Source organism: Myotis myotis, unplaced genomic scaffold, assembly GCF_014108235.1.
Source record: "Myotis myotis isolate mMyoMyo1 unplaced genomic scaffold, mMyoMyo1.p scaffold_m19_p_5, whole genome shotgun sequence".
Lineage (NCBI taxonomy): Eukaryota > Metazoa > Chordata > Mammalia > Chiroptera > Vespertilionidae > Myotis > Myotis myotis.
This window is the reverse complement of record NW_023416357.1, coordinates 87,282,300-87,299,091: the sequence shown is the minus strand read 5'-3', so window position 1 is coordinate 87,299,091 and position 16,792 is coordinate 87,282,300. Positions and strand designations below refer to the sequence as shown.

The following is a 16,792-nucleotide window of genomic DNA, read 5'->3' as shown; positions in this document are numbered from 1 at the left end:
CAACCCTCTTCTTCCTTAGAGGTTCCCGCACCGGCCTGACCCTCCTAATCCGGCAGGGGGCCTAGTAAGCCACTGCCGGAGGTCAGCTTGTCCTGCTTTGGGTTCGAGGCGAAGGCCAGTGCAAGCGCAGGCTGGATTTGTCTCAGCTCCAGGCTGTGAGGGTTTTTGAATGTAATAAGACCAAACCCCCAAACCAACGGGGCCCTCCGCCACATCCCAGGAACTCCCCGAACTCCAGGTTCCGGAGAAATCAAGAAGCAAACAAGGCTGCTTTGGGAAGTGCTCACATGTATTTATTTCACAAGGGGGAGATGGAGTGGGCTGACCACCAACAAGATGCCACCAAATGAGACATATGAACCCTAAACTGGACAACTACAGGGTTTGGTTCTGGGCAGGGCTTGACCTTTGGGGACAGCATGAGGGAGAGGGATGGGAACTGGCAGAAGGACAGCCTTCTTCTGTCTGGGCACCACATGGGCAAGGCTGAGCCACATCCTTCTGGCCACATGTGTGGCCACCCCCACCCCCCAAGCTTCTCAGCAGCCTTGTCCTGATCCAGGTGAGCGATGAAGCGCAAGCCCAAAGCCATACTTCTACGTCTGCTCTACCACACTCACACGCACCCAGACGCACAGGCCACGTGGCGTCACACATGCACACACGCACATGCAGCTGCACACGCCCTGCCACGCGCACCACACAGGCACACATACTCATACGCATGCACACACGTCCATATATTAACTCTGATTTATAAGTGCACCCTAACCAGAGGGCAATCGAAAAAATTATTACTCTTCAGAGAGGAATCGACTGCCTTCTCCCCCGTCAGCCAGTAGAGTGTGGGCTGAAATGAGATGAGCACAGAGCAGACCCCAGGGTCCTGGCCCCCTTTGCTGTGCTGGCTCCAGTCCGTAAGCTCCAGTCCCCTCCCTGCTCCCCCTGCAGCAGCCTCTGAGTCAGGGCTCCCTGTTCCCTGGGCAGGCGAAGCGGCACTGGCCTGGCTCCAGCCTGGGTCCCTCACAGCTCAGCCTACTCTGTGTGCTCAGCCGATTCCTGTCTCAGCTCTCCAGACACAGGCAGAAGAGCTGGCCCAGGAACATAGGAGCCTAGTGAATGCACAGGCGACCATGGAAGTGTCAGCTCCAGGCCATCGGGGGGAGAGGGGGCGAGGGACCAGAAAAATCCAGAGCTGTGGCCCCCAGTGCCACCTAATGGACAGGTTTGGGCTGGAGGCTGCCTTGGTTGTGAGAGGACATCTGGGCAGAAGCAACCTCGGGGGAAACTGAGTCTTGAGGCCTCACTGCCTCCTCTGAGCAGGGAGAACTAGGATGTGGCTGAGCTCCTCCCCCACTTTATTGAGGGCTGGGGTGGAATTCGAAGCTGCTGCTGTAAGAGATGAGAAAGAGGAGAGGCCCTGCCAGTCCAGTCCTGATAGCGGGTGGGAAGGTGACGACAGAGATGTGGGTGCTTCACTCCTCGGTGCCAGGTCCACATCTGGGCTGCAGAAGACACAGCGCCTGGGTTCCCAGAGAAGGGTGGGGGCGGGGCGCTTCCCCAGGGTGCAGGAGCTGAGTGCCTGAGGTGGACACGGCGTCTCCATCTGGCCCCCTGCTCCCCCCACCTGCCCCGCCCCGCCATGCTGCCCTGGAGAAGCCCACGAGCACCTGCTGGCTCCCAGCTGTTTCTCCACCAGCGTAGCTGGTCCAGAGCACGGGCAGACCCTGCCCTGGGGGCCAGTCTCCAGGTCCCCAGCTCCTCCCCACTATTTGATGGAATTCTTAATCGTCCACCTCTGTCCCGTGCAGCTGCGGAGGATGAGGTCAATGCCAGCCAGGCCACGGTTCTCCACCTCCAGGCAACGCCCAGTGCCCTTATTCATAATGGCTCCATTCTGGGTAAAAGGAGGTGAGGGAGGGGAGAAAGGAGGGAGGGAGGGGCAGGGGGAGGGAGGGAGGAAGAGGGGGAGGGAGGAATAGGGGGAGGGAGGGAAAGAGAGAAAGAGAGAGAGACTTAACCACTTTAGTGCCCAGCACATGGCCTCTCATGGGAACAATCCTGTACAGGGGAGCGATGACTGGGGCCTCCTCTGGAAATCATTAAGTCAGACAGTAAATAAGCTTCATCAAGTCTGAGTGGCTGAACCAGGTGATGAGGATCGAGGGGAAATGGTGTCAGAAGGAGGAATTCCAGGGATATTCTAGGTCTGATTTTCTTAATCTTACTGGCTCTAGGTACTTGGCCGATTTCAGGAAAATCACCCCCACACCCTCCTCCCAAGATGTAGCAGAGCCAACCACGCCTCGCTGCTGCAGGGAGGCGGAGGCTGTCTCCCACGAAATCCCCCCACTGACTCCCCCCAAATATACTCTGGGTCCAGGCGCCTGGTCCAGGGCTGGGAGACCTTCGGTGCACTGTGCTGGATTTCCCTGTGATCTGCAGCATCCTCACCTGCTCTGGGGTGCCAGTCCTGTACATGGAGCACTCACCTGGATGAAGTTCCACCTCTTGTACAGGCTGCTCTTGACCTTGTCGCAGTCAAGCAGCTGGGGCAACCGACTCTTGGAGTTGTCTACCAGGCAGCGGGTGTCGGGGAGGAGCGTGGTGGTCCCCAGGGCTCCCAAGTGCAGAAAGCCTTCCTTGGTGTAGCGGGCCAGCTGGGGAGCGAGAGCAGAGTGGCAGGGGAGGAGGGTCAGGAGGGTAGGGGCAAGACCATGAAGGAAAACAGGGCTGAGGTCTGCAGGTCTCACCCAGGCCTCTGTTCGCGCTGCAGCCCTGGCTACCATCTCAGGCTTATCACACACCCACATCCCCAACTCACAGGGGAGCCCTGGCCAGGAGCCCTCTGGTTTGCTAAGCCAGGATACTGATTCCCCTCATCCACTCTGATTTTTTCCTAAGCATGTCCTTGTCAATGTTTCAGGAGTGCAGCCTTCTGTCCAGCAGCACAGGGAGCAGGAATAAGTAAGTGAAAGAGCAAGATAGCTGATTTCTAAAGCTTGGCTCTGCTTCCGGCTGGCTGGGCCGCCTTGAATAATTCACTTAACCTCTCTGAGCCTCCATTTCCTCCTCCTTTGTAATTGGGGATTAATGAAATCTACTGCTGCAAAGGACCCAAAGAGGCAGTGCCCGAAAGAAGGAATAGACATTATTAAAAAGCATGCAACCTCATAGGCTCTTAAATAAATAAAGTAGCAATGTGATACCGCATTTTTAAAAAGAACTTATTCCTATTTTTTCAAGGTTAGCATAAGATGGGCTGGCAGGAGGGTAAATTACTACAACCTTGCAAAAAGGGGATTTCAAAATACACACTTTGTGCTTTTAAAATGTTCTCCTTTGACTCAATAAATCCACTTTTAGAAATGTATCCCAGGGAAATAATCAGAACTGTGAACAAAACTTTATGTATAGGGTGTTTACTGCAACATTATTTATAACATCCTACATGTGCAACAACACAGCCCTGGTACTGGCTTTCTGCTCCATGTAGTACTGCAAGGAGTGCTGGGCGATTGTGGGAAATTGCAAAAATGGCCTCATCCTTCACTCTTCCTCCTGTAAAACATTGGTAACGTGACTCTGCAGCAGTTTCCATCATATCGGTGACTTGCTTTGGCCAACAGAATGAAGAAGATGTGAGGATGTGCCTATTCCTGAATTAGACCTTGCATACTTCCACCCTCCTGAAACCTTGTACCACCACTGTAGTAAGCTCAGGACGGACTGCTAGAGGATGAGGGACAACCACCAGACAAGGGGATGAGGTCACCAGAGGTCAGGTAGCCCTCAGCCAACCTGATAGCTGATTGGAGGCTCATGAATGAATCCCGCCAAGATCAGCTGAGCCTGGTCCAGGTCACAGAACCATCCAGCTGGCCTATGCACTCATGAGAAATAATAAATGCAGACTGTTTCATGCCACTAAGTGTGGGATAGTTGTTATGCAGCAATAGCTAACTGATATAGAGATGGTGTTGCCTGCCGACCGTTACCCCAGCAGGGTTCCACTCTCCTGCCTGTCCGCATTGTTTAAAACTCTATTCCAGAGGTTCTCAACCTGTGGGTCGCGACCCCTTTGGCGGTTGAACGACCCTTTCACAGGGGTCACCTAAGACCATCCTGCATATCAGATATTTACATTACAATTCATAACAGTAGCAAAATTAGAGTTATGAAGTAGCAACGAAAATAATTTTATGGTTGGGGGTCACAACATGAGCAACTGTATTTAAAGGGCCAGAAGGTTGACAACCACTGCTGTATTCCAACTTTTGAAGAAATGGATTCACCTGCCATTCACATCCTTCAGGGGCAGGGACTGTGTCCAATTCCTTTCATTCATTGCTAGGAGGGCCATCACAGACCAAGCACTCAAAAATGTGTTTGTGAATGAGCACACTGTAAATCTAGTAAACATCCTCATTTAAAAAAACAAATGAAGCCTCATATACAAAACTCTACAAGCATGTTTTGAAGGCTCCTCTGTGTGCCCAGCCTGGGACAGCCTTCTCGGTATATAAGGACGGGCGGGCGGTGTTCCCACTGAGATGGTCCCAGTGCAGGCTGGTGAGGGCAATGAGAGAGGCTAGCACGCTCCTCCTGTTTGTTCTTACAGTCTTAAGCAGTAACTAGAGTAGGCGTGATGACTATTGATATAAAGGTTCCTAAACAAATAAAAAAGTAAAATGACCAGCTTGGAGGTAGTGAAGGCATGCCCTGCATCGTTTCTAAGATTGTACCGGGGGTAAATAATGGAATTGTCACAAAACCCTGTGAAACAGGTGCTACTACTCACCCCATTTTAAAGACGAGGAAACCAAGGCATGAAGACATCTGGTCACCTGGTGGCCCCGGCCTCTGTTGGGTGCCTAGGGACCCTATGGTTGGTGGCCCTGGCCCAGCAGCTGCGCAGCAGAGGGGCCCCTCCCAGAGGACCCTCTCCTCCTCCCAAGAGCCTGGGCGTTTCTGGCCAGGGATGGAGCAAGAAGGCTGCTCTGCTCAGGGACGGGAGTGCCTCTTCTCAGGGGATAAGATTCTCCTCGGGCGGCTCTCAGCTCCTGGTAGAAGCTGCGCAGAAACCCTCTGCTCTGATCCCCAAAGGGAAGCCTGCCTGGTCCCCCCGAAACAAGTGGCAGAGAGTTTATGAGGTGCCCTTGAGAGAAATGCAGTTAACATGTGCTTTAAACTCAAATTAATTCCAAATCAGAGTAATTGTTAGAGGCAAAATGATAAGAAAATCAGAAACTCTCCCCACCCCTCCTTAAACAATGTCTCTGAATATATTTAAATTCACCAAATGCAAAGTGATGAATGACAACAAGCTGCCTTTATGTTCAGGGGAAAGATATACACAGCTGCTTATTGAAATTATGAATCAATCTATTATCCAGCAGGCAAATGAGTAGCGCTAAGAACATTAATTAACTAAACATATCTGTGACCCAGATGTTTAAAGAGTGACGTTAAACGCCCCTGGGAGTTAGGGCATGAAACAAGGAGACCCAGGCTGCTAGGACCTGCCAAGGCCACACACCAGCCCCAAGCCCTGCAGGCATCCGGGTGGGCAGGGGGCTGAAGAGGCCTCTAGGATTTCTGTCCTGGGGGAAGGCTGATTCTCATACCGGAAGTACCAGGATGCGTGTATAGGCTCTGCTGGCCCCGCCAAGGGGCCAGGGTCAGGGGAAGGACGCTGTGGTCTGAATGGACGTGGGGCTTACGAGGCAGGAGGATGGTAAGTGCTGAGACCTGACATCCCTCTCCCCTTTTCCTCCACTCCCGGATTGACAGTCCGCCTAGTCCACCGCCCCCCACTTCCCACCCCCATGCTCCCTCTTTAAACACCTCTGCTCCCTGTCCTCTGTAAGTCCAACAGGCTCTCCATCTCCAGGGCCTTGCTCCAGCAGTCTCCCTGCCTGGAAATGCTCTGTATTGGCCTTCCTCTAGGACTTTCTGGCTTCAGAATTCCCAGACCTCAATGCAGGTCTCTCCATTCCACAATGTCTTTCTTCTCTAATGCATTCTGTCATCTCCTGTCAAGTCTTTGGCACAACACAGATCCATACGCTGGCTACTCGGGGTCCCTTGCATTTTCATGTGAATTTTAGGGTCAGCTTTTTCATTTCTGCGAGCAAGGCCGTTGGGTTTTGATGGCGATTGGATGGAATCTGGAGATTAGCTCAGAACTGCCATCTTCACAGTGGTGGGTCTTGAACACGGGAGACCCTTTTTATTTAGGTCTTTCATTCCTTTCAACCGTGTTTGGTTGTTTTTGGTGTAAAAGTCTTACACTGCTTTGCTTACATGTGTTCCTAAGCATCTTCTCTTTTTTGACGCTATTGTAATGGTACTGATGTCTTATTTCCTTTTCAGGTGTTTATTGCCGCCAGCGTATGCAGTACTGTCTTCCGTGAACCGCAGGCCGCCATCTGGTACCTCGGGGTCACCCAGAACTGCGGGCTTAGAAGGTCCCCTTGGTTCCTGCCTCCACGGACCAGGGCCAGGTGCCAGCTGCCCGCACCCACTGCAGACCCACCCGTATTCCACTGTGCCTGCCTCACCTCGCTCTCTCAGCTTTTCCTTCACTTCTTGTGACTCTCTGTCAGACAATACCCTTCTCACCCCTTCAGGGTCTAGATTTTAAAAATGTGTCCTTCCTCCTCCATCCCTAGCCTGGTGTCCTGTGCCTTCATGGCCCTCTGGGGATCTTGTCTCCTCCTTTGTTTGGAAGTTATGGCTCCTACCCCTCAAAACCTGACTTCCTTCACATTCCCTCACTTCCTCTCAGTCTCGGCCCTCTCCCCACTCTGCAGGCACCTTAAGTCATTATTTCTCCTGTCTCTTTCATTTCTTCCAAGCTACAAACATAACCAAATATATATGCCCCCCCCCCCCCCCCAAATCCTCTCCAGTCACAGCTCTTATTACCTCCTAATTTTGTCCTTGGAGTTCCTCTCTCTAATTCCTCAGTGCCTTGCAATTTGGCTTCTACCACCACTACTCATGGAAATTGTCAACAAGATCCATTAATTATCAACTTCAATTGCTTTTTCTTTGTCTTTATACTAGAGGCCCAGTGCACAAAAATTTGTGCACTGGGGGGAGGGGTCCCCTCAGCCCAGCCTGTGCCCTCTCCCAGTCTGGCCACGCCCCCCAGCAACCCAAGCTCCTAGCCTCTCCTTTTTTTTCTTTCTTTTCTTTTTTTTTGGAAGCAGGTATCTGGGATTTATTTATCTTCTATAATTGAAACTTTGTAGCCTTGAGTGGAGCCCAGCGCCGGCCAGGGCAGGTGGGAAGCTTGGCTTCCTCCAGTGCCAGGGGCAACCCAAGCCTCCTGCTCTCTCCAGCTCCATGGCCGCTGCCATCTTAGTTGGGTTAATTTGCATACTTGCTCTTGATTGGCTGGTGGGTGTAGCAGAGTGGCAGAGTGATGGTTAATTTTCATGTTTCTCTTTTATTAGTGTAGATTGGGCACTAAATGTGGGACAGATGCTGTGCTGGGTGCAGGTGATACATGTCTTCTCTCTACACCCATTCTCTTGGAGAGCTTGCCATTCTTAGGGCTGTCATAGCATCTATATGGTGACTTTTTCTGATTGTGCCAGATTTCTATCTGCAAACCAAACTTTCCTCTCAGTTCCAGATTTGTATATCTAACTCCCCACTTGACATACTATTTGGATGTCTAATAGGCATTTCAATTTACATGACCCAAACCAAATTCCTCCTTGCCTTGTATCTTCCCTTCCCTCTCACACGCATCCAACATCCATCTGTTTCATCTTGGTAACAACAACTCCATCCTTCCAGTTGTTTAGGCCAAACACTTTGTCTTCACCCTTCGTTTGCCTCTTTCGATGACACATCACATTCAATCCATTAGCAAAGCATATACAGATTTCACCTTCATTAAGACCTCCCTGTTCCAAGCCACCTTCATCTCTCAACTAGATTAGTACAATGGTCTCCTAAAGTGTCTCCCAGCTCCCAGCCTTGCCTCCCTTGGTCATTTTCAATATAGCATTCAGAATGATTGCTTTTAAAACATCAGATCATTTAAAATTATGTTACTTCAAATTGGAGTTAGGCCATGCCATTCCTCTGCTCAACATCCTCCCGAGGTTTCCCATCTCACTCAGAATAAAAGTCCAAAATCCTTCCTACGGACTACAAGGCCAACATAATAATGGCTCCCTGAGCTCAACTCCCACCACTCTGCCCTTGCTCACTCTATTCCAGCCACACTAGGCTCCTTGTTGGTCTGTTAGTAGGACATCTTTGCTCCTGCTCAAAGCCTTTGCACTTGCTGTCCCTTCTCTCTTGAAGGCTCTTCTCCCAGAAATATGGAAGGTTCACGCCCTCACCTCTTCCAAGTTTCTGCCAAAATGCCATCTTCTTGGTGACTGTTTCTCTTGACCATCTTATTTAAAACTTCACTTACACCACTTACTCCTTATCTCTTCCCTTGCTTTATTTCTCTCCAAGAACATACTATCTTCTAATAGACTATATTTATTTTCCTTATTCATAGAGTTTGTCATCTGACTCCCTCCACTAGAATGTGAAAGGCATGCGGCAGAAGTTTTGTTTGTAGTTTTGTTGTTGTTGTTCACAGCCCTATTCCTAGCTCTGAGAAGTGTGCCTGGCACACAGGAGGTGCTCAATAAATTCTTATGGACATCATGAATGAATGGCACAGGACCTACCGTCAAGGAGTTCACCCTTTACTCAAGTAGGCAGAGAAGTAAAGAGGCAAGGATGACATTGTGTGAAATAATGCTATGAAATATACTAAATGTCTTTTTAGAACCAGAACAGGAGGGCCCCAGTCCAGAAGAGGGAGGGCAGAGTAGTCTTCCCAGAGGAGGGGGCATTTAGGACAACCAGATGAGTAGGAGAAGGCAGACCAGACCAGACTAAGGCAAGAGAATGTTCAAAGGCCTGTAGACCAGTGGAAACAATGGAGTGTAACAGCTGTGAAAGGGCAGAAGTAGAAAGGGGTGGGCACAGTATAGAGGAGACTGCACCATAAGGACAAATCATGCCCAGGGATCGGGGCTTTATCACAGGGAATCGTAGGAGGGCCACACTGGCTGCTGAGGGGAGAATGAACTGTGGTGGGGCCTGATGAAAGCCCAGGGGCTGATGAAGGACTGAACAAATTGGTGACACTGAAGGAGGAAAGAACATGACAGATCTGAGAGGTGCATCCAAGTTACCAATGACTCTATCTTCCTGGTGAGATTCATCATCAGGAAATGACATACTTCATCTTTAATCATTCTTTGTGTGTGGAAGGCTACTTTGTTTGATATTAATGTAGTCACCCAGCTCTTTGCTCTTTAGAATTGCCTGCCATTCCATTTTCCATCTTTTTACTTTCAAAGTTTCTCTCTCTCTGTATTCTAAGCGTGTCTCTTGAAGATGGAATACTCCTGTAATTTAAAAAATGTAAGGTGACAGTCTCTGTCTCTTAACCAGAAAGATTAGTTCATGTGCTTTTATTGTGATTAATGATACATTAAGACTTATTTCTACTATCTTTCTTTGTACTTTCTGTGTGTCCAGCCTTTTCTGTTTCCTTCTTCTCCTCTATTTGCCTTTGTTTGGATTGGTAGTGTTTTGGGGTTATTTGTTGAAATGGTATCATATTTCATTGTTTTCCTCCACAAATTTGGAAATTATATGCCATTTCTATTTTTTATTGTTCACTCTTGAAATGTAGCCATTAACAACTTAGTAAAATGTTAAGTTATTCAACATCTTAACATCTACTTTCAATCAATAAAATTCAAGGGCATTAGCATATGAAATCTGATCATTTCTTTCTAACGGTTCAGTCTTTTGGATATATTTCCACAGAGGAGCAAATAAACACCATTCTTATTATTTTATGTAAGAAATATTTGTGTAGATTTACTTATATGTTTATAAATTTCTTTATTTGGAGTTCATTCTTGCTTCAAGACATTCTTCTGGGCTGATCTTCCTTCTTGAAATACATTCCTTAGAAGTTCCTTTGGTGATTGTCTGTCATGGTAAATCCACTCAGATTTTGTTGATGTGAAAATGTCTTGGGGTGATTTGTTACTCAGCAAAAGCTAATGGATACAAAGCTCTTGTGCACCTAAAAAGGTTTTTAAGTTGGATTTGTTGTAGATGATCTAGAATCTAGTTATACAGTACTGGGGAGATTCTTCAAAGTATCTAATCTGCTCTATTGTTGAGAGCTATCTCATCATCTATCTATATGCTCACGTATAAAATTATGGCCAAGCCACTCTCTATGGAATTTGTCATTCCAGTATGATGCTCGCTGTTGCCAAGGTAACCCTGAAGCATGTGCTGCTGAGGGGCCAATGGGTGAAGCTTCCTCCTCTGAGTTGGTGACTGCCTGGAACTTGCTGACTCTCATCCTTCCAGTTAGGGTCAACAGACCACTGGCTCCCATAACCCTGATCTCTCCCAGGCTCTAGGTTTGTAAACTTGAATCACCTTTGCTATCTCCCTCTGCTTCATCAATAACGTTAAAAGTCTTACAATTTCTGTCTCCACATGTCTCTTTTACATATTTCTTCCTAATAGCCTGACCTGCTGGCACCTAACTTACTGCAGTAGCTTTGTAACTGGTCCTCCTACCTCCAGACCTTCCCAGTTCCCATTGGTCTTAGCCAATCCTGCAGGTTCAAATCAGAGCATCCCTTGCCTCAGCCTTCATTGCTCCCACTGCCCACTGATTTGAGAGTAAATTTTTTACCATGACATTGCACTACAGGGCTGCAGCTTACGTTTTCAAGCTTAACTCCTAGATTCTTGGCTTAGCCTGACAGATGACTTGAGATTTCTCAAAAATAGCCAATAGTCTTCCCTATATGGAAGATATCCCCACCCTACCTCTACCATCTCCACTGGTCCACAAAGCCCCCACCCAGATGTCATCTCTTCAACTTACACAATTGTGTATTTTATGAATGTGTCTTTCCTTGCTACAGGTTTTCATTGTGGTTGTTTTAGGACATCAGTATCCTACCCTTTTTATACAGCATAAGGACCAAGAAAATTATCTTGGAAAAAGAAAATGTTCTATAAATGTCTTTTGAATTGAATGGGATTATTCTACGTTTGGCCGCTGGGGCCGGGAGGAGAAATGAACGTCATTATCCACAACACTAAGGCATTAGGGAGAAAACCTCTGAGCTCAAATACAGTTAATTCTCATTTAGGAGAGAAAAAAAACACCAATTTTTCTATTTGAGATGATCTAAGTGGCACACACAAGTATTAACCTAGATTTAATAGCCTTGAGGGAGAACTAAAACATTCAGGGTATGGCCAGATAAACAAGAACCAGCCAAATAATTGTGGAATGACTCCGGAACATAGAAAATCCATCGGAATGTCAATAAAAGCCTGGCTTGCAATTGCTTTCATATTAAGGGTCTTTCTCATCACTTTAAAACCAGGCCTAGTCAGTGCGGAAAACCATGCCTAAAGGAGAAATGCAGTTCACCCAGCTTCTACTCAGCAGGCAGAGAGGCGGGTTCTATTGATTCAAGCCTGCTTTGGGATGCATTTCTTTGTTGCTTGGCTGAATGGTTTCTTGTAACTACACGTGTGCATGTATATTCTCAAAAACAGCCTTTTTCTACTACTGTCCGGGGCATGCCAGATCCCAAAATGAATAAAGAAAAAATGTCTCCATAGTGTATCTCAGAGTGGTCGAGTGGTGGCTGCCTGGGAACGGGGGTTAGAGAAAAGGGGCAGGAACAATCTTTGGTGTGGGGGCAGGGGGTGGGGACAGTGGCGGGGGGGGGGGCGGGGGAAGAGGGGGTGGAAATGTTTTGTGTTTTGACTGGGGGGAAGGCAGTTTCCAGATGTATATATCTACCAAAATGCATCAAACTTATACTTTAAATAGATGCACTTTATTGTATTTACTTTATACATCAATAAGGTTAATTAAAATATATATCTGGGAGCTTAGACGACACGTTAGAGAACCAGCTGTTTTTTGCAGAGAGCCAGGGCCTGGAGGTGGGATGGTCCCAAGGGCCTCCCTCCTCAGTCTTCTCCCTTCCGTCACTCATCTGTATTAACAACTTAGTAAAATGTAAAGGACTGAACAAAAGTGGTGACACTGAAGGAGGTGCTGGATTAAAGCAAGGTGGTTCCAGAAAATGCACTTGCTACTTAGAATGAATGGGGAGACATATTTGTGCCACAAAACCTTGGGTCAGTTTTCCTGCAGCGACAGGTGCAGGAGGGGGTGGATCAGGGTGAGTGCCAATGGCGGTGGAAGGGAGCAGGGTCTGGCCCATATAGATTTATGGAGAGAGCGGGGACTTCTTGGAGAAAGGTCTTAAATGTGAGGAGCACCAGCATGAGGGTCAGAAGAGCCAAGTGGGAGGGGGGACGCTGGCGAGCAGGATAGCTGGCTCCAAGTTCTCAGGAATCAGGAGCAAATTCCTAAGCATGCTGTCCAAGCTCACCCGGACTGCTAAATCGGGTGAGTATCCAAGAATCTTGGAGTAGCCAAGAATCTATTTTTCTTTCTATTTTAAAAAATATGTTTTTATTGATTTGAGAGAGAGGAAAGAAGAGGGAGAGAGAGAGAGAGGAACATCAATGATGAGAGAATCAGGGATTGGGTGCCTCTTCACGCCCCCTACTGGGAATCCAGCCTGTAACTCCAGGTATGTGCCGTGACCGGGAATCAAACCGTGACCTCCTGGTTCATAGGTCAATGCTCAACCACTGAGCCATGTCAGCTGGGCAAGACTCTATTTTTCAATAAGCAGATGCACTTCTTTCTGATCTCTGTGTGTGTGAAAGAAGGTAAGCTTGCATGCCCCGGTACAGTGTGGAAGTGCTGCAAATACTTTGCTCCCTATTACACTATCTTAGTTAAAACTGCCTCGCTTCCCCATTTTGCCAGCTGAAGCAGCATCCTGGGTTTTGTGCTGCGCCATCAAAGGGGCAGAATATGATTTGGCTCAGGACTTGGACTCTGAAGCAGCTTGTGAAATCCAAGCTCTGCCACTTGATGGCATTATGACCCTGGGCCAGTTGCGTTAGCCCTAAAGGACTTGTTCCCTCATCTTCGAAATGGGGCTAATTATAGGATTTGCCTCACAGGGTAGTTATGGAATTAAATGAATGAGTGAGAAGAGGGCGAGGCACACCGTAAGCCCTGTATATGTGCTATTCTTATTTCCCTGACCGTGTGCACCAGGGGAGGACGGGCCTCGCTTCCGCCTCACTGCAGACTTCTGCTCTTCCCTACTGGCTCCCTGTGGCCACAGGTGGCATTTCCTATCCCTAGCTCCTTCCCGGCACTCTGCCACTCTAGGCTTCCTGTCCTCTCCCAGAGCCATTGGTCCCCAAGGACAGGGGTTGCTGGCCCAAGCGTTTCAACAATACTGCTGAGCAGCCTGTACCTGAGGCATTGGACTGGTGTCAGCTCTGTGTCCCCAGTGCCACCCAGTTGCCCCAGGTCCTTAGCTTTCATGGTGCCTCATCTCTGACTCCTGCCCCTCCCTCACACCTCTGCAGTGGGGGCACAAGGGCTGTGCCTGTTGTCTGCTCCTGGCATGTTCCCCGAGGAGTCCCAGGCCAATCATCTACTTGATCAGCCTCGACCACTGGAATTCAGAGCCTTCACAGAGGAGTCAGACATGGGCCTGGGTATGAGGCTCGTGTGTGAGAGCCGAGGGAAAGGTGCTCTGAAACAGAACCAGCCCTGAGACTCAGGTCCAGGTGTCCAAGGACAGACACCACACGGCCCTTACTCTCCAGGCCTTGGTCTGGGTCTGTTCATTTGCATGTTATTTGACCAATGACAATGACCCTAAAAAAGTGGGGGCATGTCTCCACCCAAGAGACCCTATATTTTACTCCTGATTCTAGAAGCCCAAACTCCCCCTGGCACAGTGGCTGTACTCTCCTCATTTTGCGGGCCCCTCCCACTGGATTGGTCCTCTCACGCTGTCTCCACCCTCCCACCTGAGCGCAGGGGCCCAACCTGGAGCTGGGGCCAGGCTGTGGCCACTCTGGGCTCAGCTCGTGGCCGCAACACAGGCCTGGCCGAAGCATCAGGCCCATCCCCGCCAGCAGTGATACTCCATTTGTGACTCTTCATTTAGCACTAAACATCTGTAGATGCCCACCATGTGCCCAGCCTCCTCAGCCAGAGAGAACATGTCCCTGGGATTTGGGGCTTTCAGCATTGTAAATTGTGCCAAGTGAGCTAAAAACTGTGTTTCTCAGAGGGGTGAATCTGGGTTGGCAGGTCAGCCGATTCCTGTATTTCTGTCAAGATAAATTCACATATTTCTCTCAGAAAAAAAGAGAAACCCTTAAATTTCTGCTCCCATATCCCATCATTTGGCCCAGGGGAAATTTAGTTTTGCTCAAATTAAGACTACAGAACATCTACTTTCCAAGCATTAATCCTCTCTACACTTTCCACTAATGTTTTAGAAATGTAATTAGTTCCTTTCTGTTTGGTTTTCCACTTTCTTTCACTCTGTCTTAACTGTGCTTTCCAGTTCTGGCCCCCGCTGCCACCCACCTGTCTTCTCGCTTCTCCCTGAAAGTCAAGCTTCCAGAGCGTTCTCCCCATCATGCCTCTGCCTCCCCGCCTCCCTTCCTTCCCTGCATCCACTCCAGTCTGGCTTCCACGCCACACTCCGAGGAGAGTCCTCCCTCCCTCGGTTTCTCTGTTGCTACATCTAACACGCAGTGTGTCTAACGTACTCTGGGCAGCAACATTTGATGCTACTGTTCCTTGGTTGGTGTGACCATCTTTCTTGTGTGAACTGCTCTGGCTCTATTGACCACTAAACATGGAGATGCCCTAGGGTAAGCATGTCAAACTCACAGCCTGCAGGTCGCATGCCTTCTTTCCCTAGGGTCTTTCCTAGGACTGTTGCTCTGATGTCCCTCAGTACACACCCTGGAGCCCCATCTGTCCTCAGCACCGGGCTGGAATGTTTGGCTGCCTGGAGGACAACGCCATTGGGATTCTCAAAGCCCACTCTCCCCAAAACTCACATTTCCCCAAATAGAACTCGTCTTCCTCCTCTGAAACCCTGGTAAGTCCATGGCCAAAACAACCACTTACATGGAGGATACTGAGATTGAGCTGACAAGAACCCATCCTTGTGCATGAATCCTTCCTACAAGGGTTCTTGGGATTCACCTTCAAGATGTGGCTGGTTGACCTTCAGTCTCCATGGAGGGCACAGACTCCGGCCCTGCAGGAATTTCACAGACATGAACCTAGCCTTTGGGAAGCAGTATCAGGCAGTCAAGATGACTGATAGGAGTCCCCTGAAAGCAGGACCCATCGCCTATGACACTCAACCTCCTGAAGCTACAGGAGGAAGCCATAAGGAGGCCACACAAGCAACCTCAGTGTGTACACGGCACCCTCAGTGATCCCCATGTGGGTGAGATTCCAGCATGATTTCTGATTCATGGCACTTTACACAAACCCTAGCACCTGAGCCAGGCAGGTGTTAAGATGAGGACAGTCTAAGACCTTCTGCTACCTACATCTGGCCTTCCTCTGGCCTCCTCCAGTGGGAACCCAGACTCCTGAGGCCCTGACATCCTGTACCAGTGGCCCCAACTCCACTAGCCCTAAACTCTTCCAGATCCACCCTTAATTCTGATTGGCCATGATCTCAAATGTTCTCTATTCCAAACAAAAAACATATTTCCAAATAATCACTCAGTGGACACCACTGAGCCAAAGAAAAATCCAAACTCTGAAGTAAATGACCCACTAACATTTTGCACTAACTCTGCTACACCTTGTAGTGCTAACGCCCTAAACGCCTTTTCACCAGCAGCTGTCTCCTCCGCTTCGCGTCCTTCAGAAGCAGTGGCATTGTTTCTTTATTAATTCTGTGATATAAAAACAACCTAAAAAAACCCCAAGATGTTTCTTAAAAAAAAGAGAGAGACGAAAGCAAGCCTCCAAAATAATAATAGCGGTTTCAGAGTGGTAGGATTATGGGTGATTTTAATTTATATGTTTTTAAACTCCCTGTAATGCTGCTGTATCTTGAGTAAAAAAGCAAAAGGGTAGCAGTGACTTTTTTGAATTTGACAGCTCTGGGCAAGGTAGGAATGTTCAGCTGATAATGTGGCCACCACCACGTTGTTCAGTCTGGGTTCCTTATTCCAAGCCCAACATTAACACAAAACCTGCCTGGATCCCTCTGTGTGTTTGGAGAGAAATCAACTAACATTCTAAAGAGATATAAAACTTTTAACTAATAATTTCTACTGGAAAACAATGTATGATTGTAATTCAGATTTTCTGGAAAGAACAGCTCATCAACCCATTCTGGCAAGAAAGAAGCGTACAGTAATTCCTCCTTAACCCGAATGCTCCTTGAGCAAGGTCAACGGCGCGTGTGTTTACTTCTGTATGCCACTTAGGAAATCGAGTTCGCCAGCTCCCTGTGTGTGGACTTTGAGACCCACTTTCTGGCATAATTAGAAGGAGGGAACTGGAAACTGGAACTTGAAAAGGGAAGCAAAGCAGATGGCAGAGAAAGAGGCTCAGGTCCCCCATAGATTTCCCTAAAGCCCCAGGAAACAGAAAGGCAGTAATGCTGCCCTCCATGGAAGTCTGCAAAGGGGGCGGGCACCAGGGAGGCACATGTGGGCTGGATGGAGGCAGAGCCCACGAGGCAGGAACTAACAACCCTGAAATAATAAAATCAGCGACAAGGCAAAATGAATGTATGAGTGTCTCACTGGAATGCGGGGGGAGGGG

The 16,792-nt window shown here is 48.6% G+C and overlaps 1 protein-coding gene across 4 annotated transcripts in view; it reads right to left on the bottom strand.

The window, feature by feature from the left end:
• Positions 1-271: 271 nt before the first annotated feature.
• GALNT17 (polypeptide N-acetylgalactosaminyltransferase 17) overlaps positions 272-16,792 on the bottom strand; it is a 423,223-nt gene continuing 406,702 nt past the window's right edge. For all 4 annotated transcript variants that reach the window (XM_036310766.1, XM_036310767.1, XM_036310768.1 and 1 more), the window contains 2 exons: positions 2,493-2,660; positions 272-1,897 (listed from right to left, as the gene is read on the bottom strand). In XM_036310766.1, the coding sequence (XP_036166659.1) occupies positions 1,769-1,897; positions 2,493-2,660 (297 nt within the window). In that variant the 3' untranslated portion in view covers positions 272-1,768. The remainder of the gene's footprint in view (positions 1,898-2,492; positions 2,661-16,792) is intronic.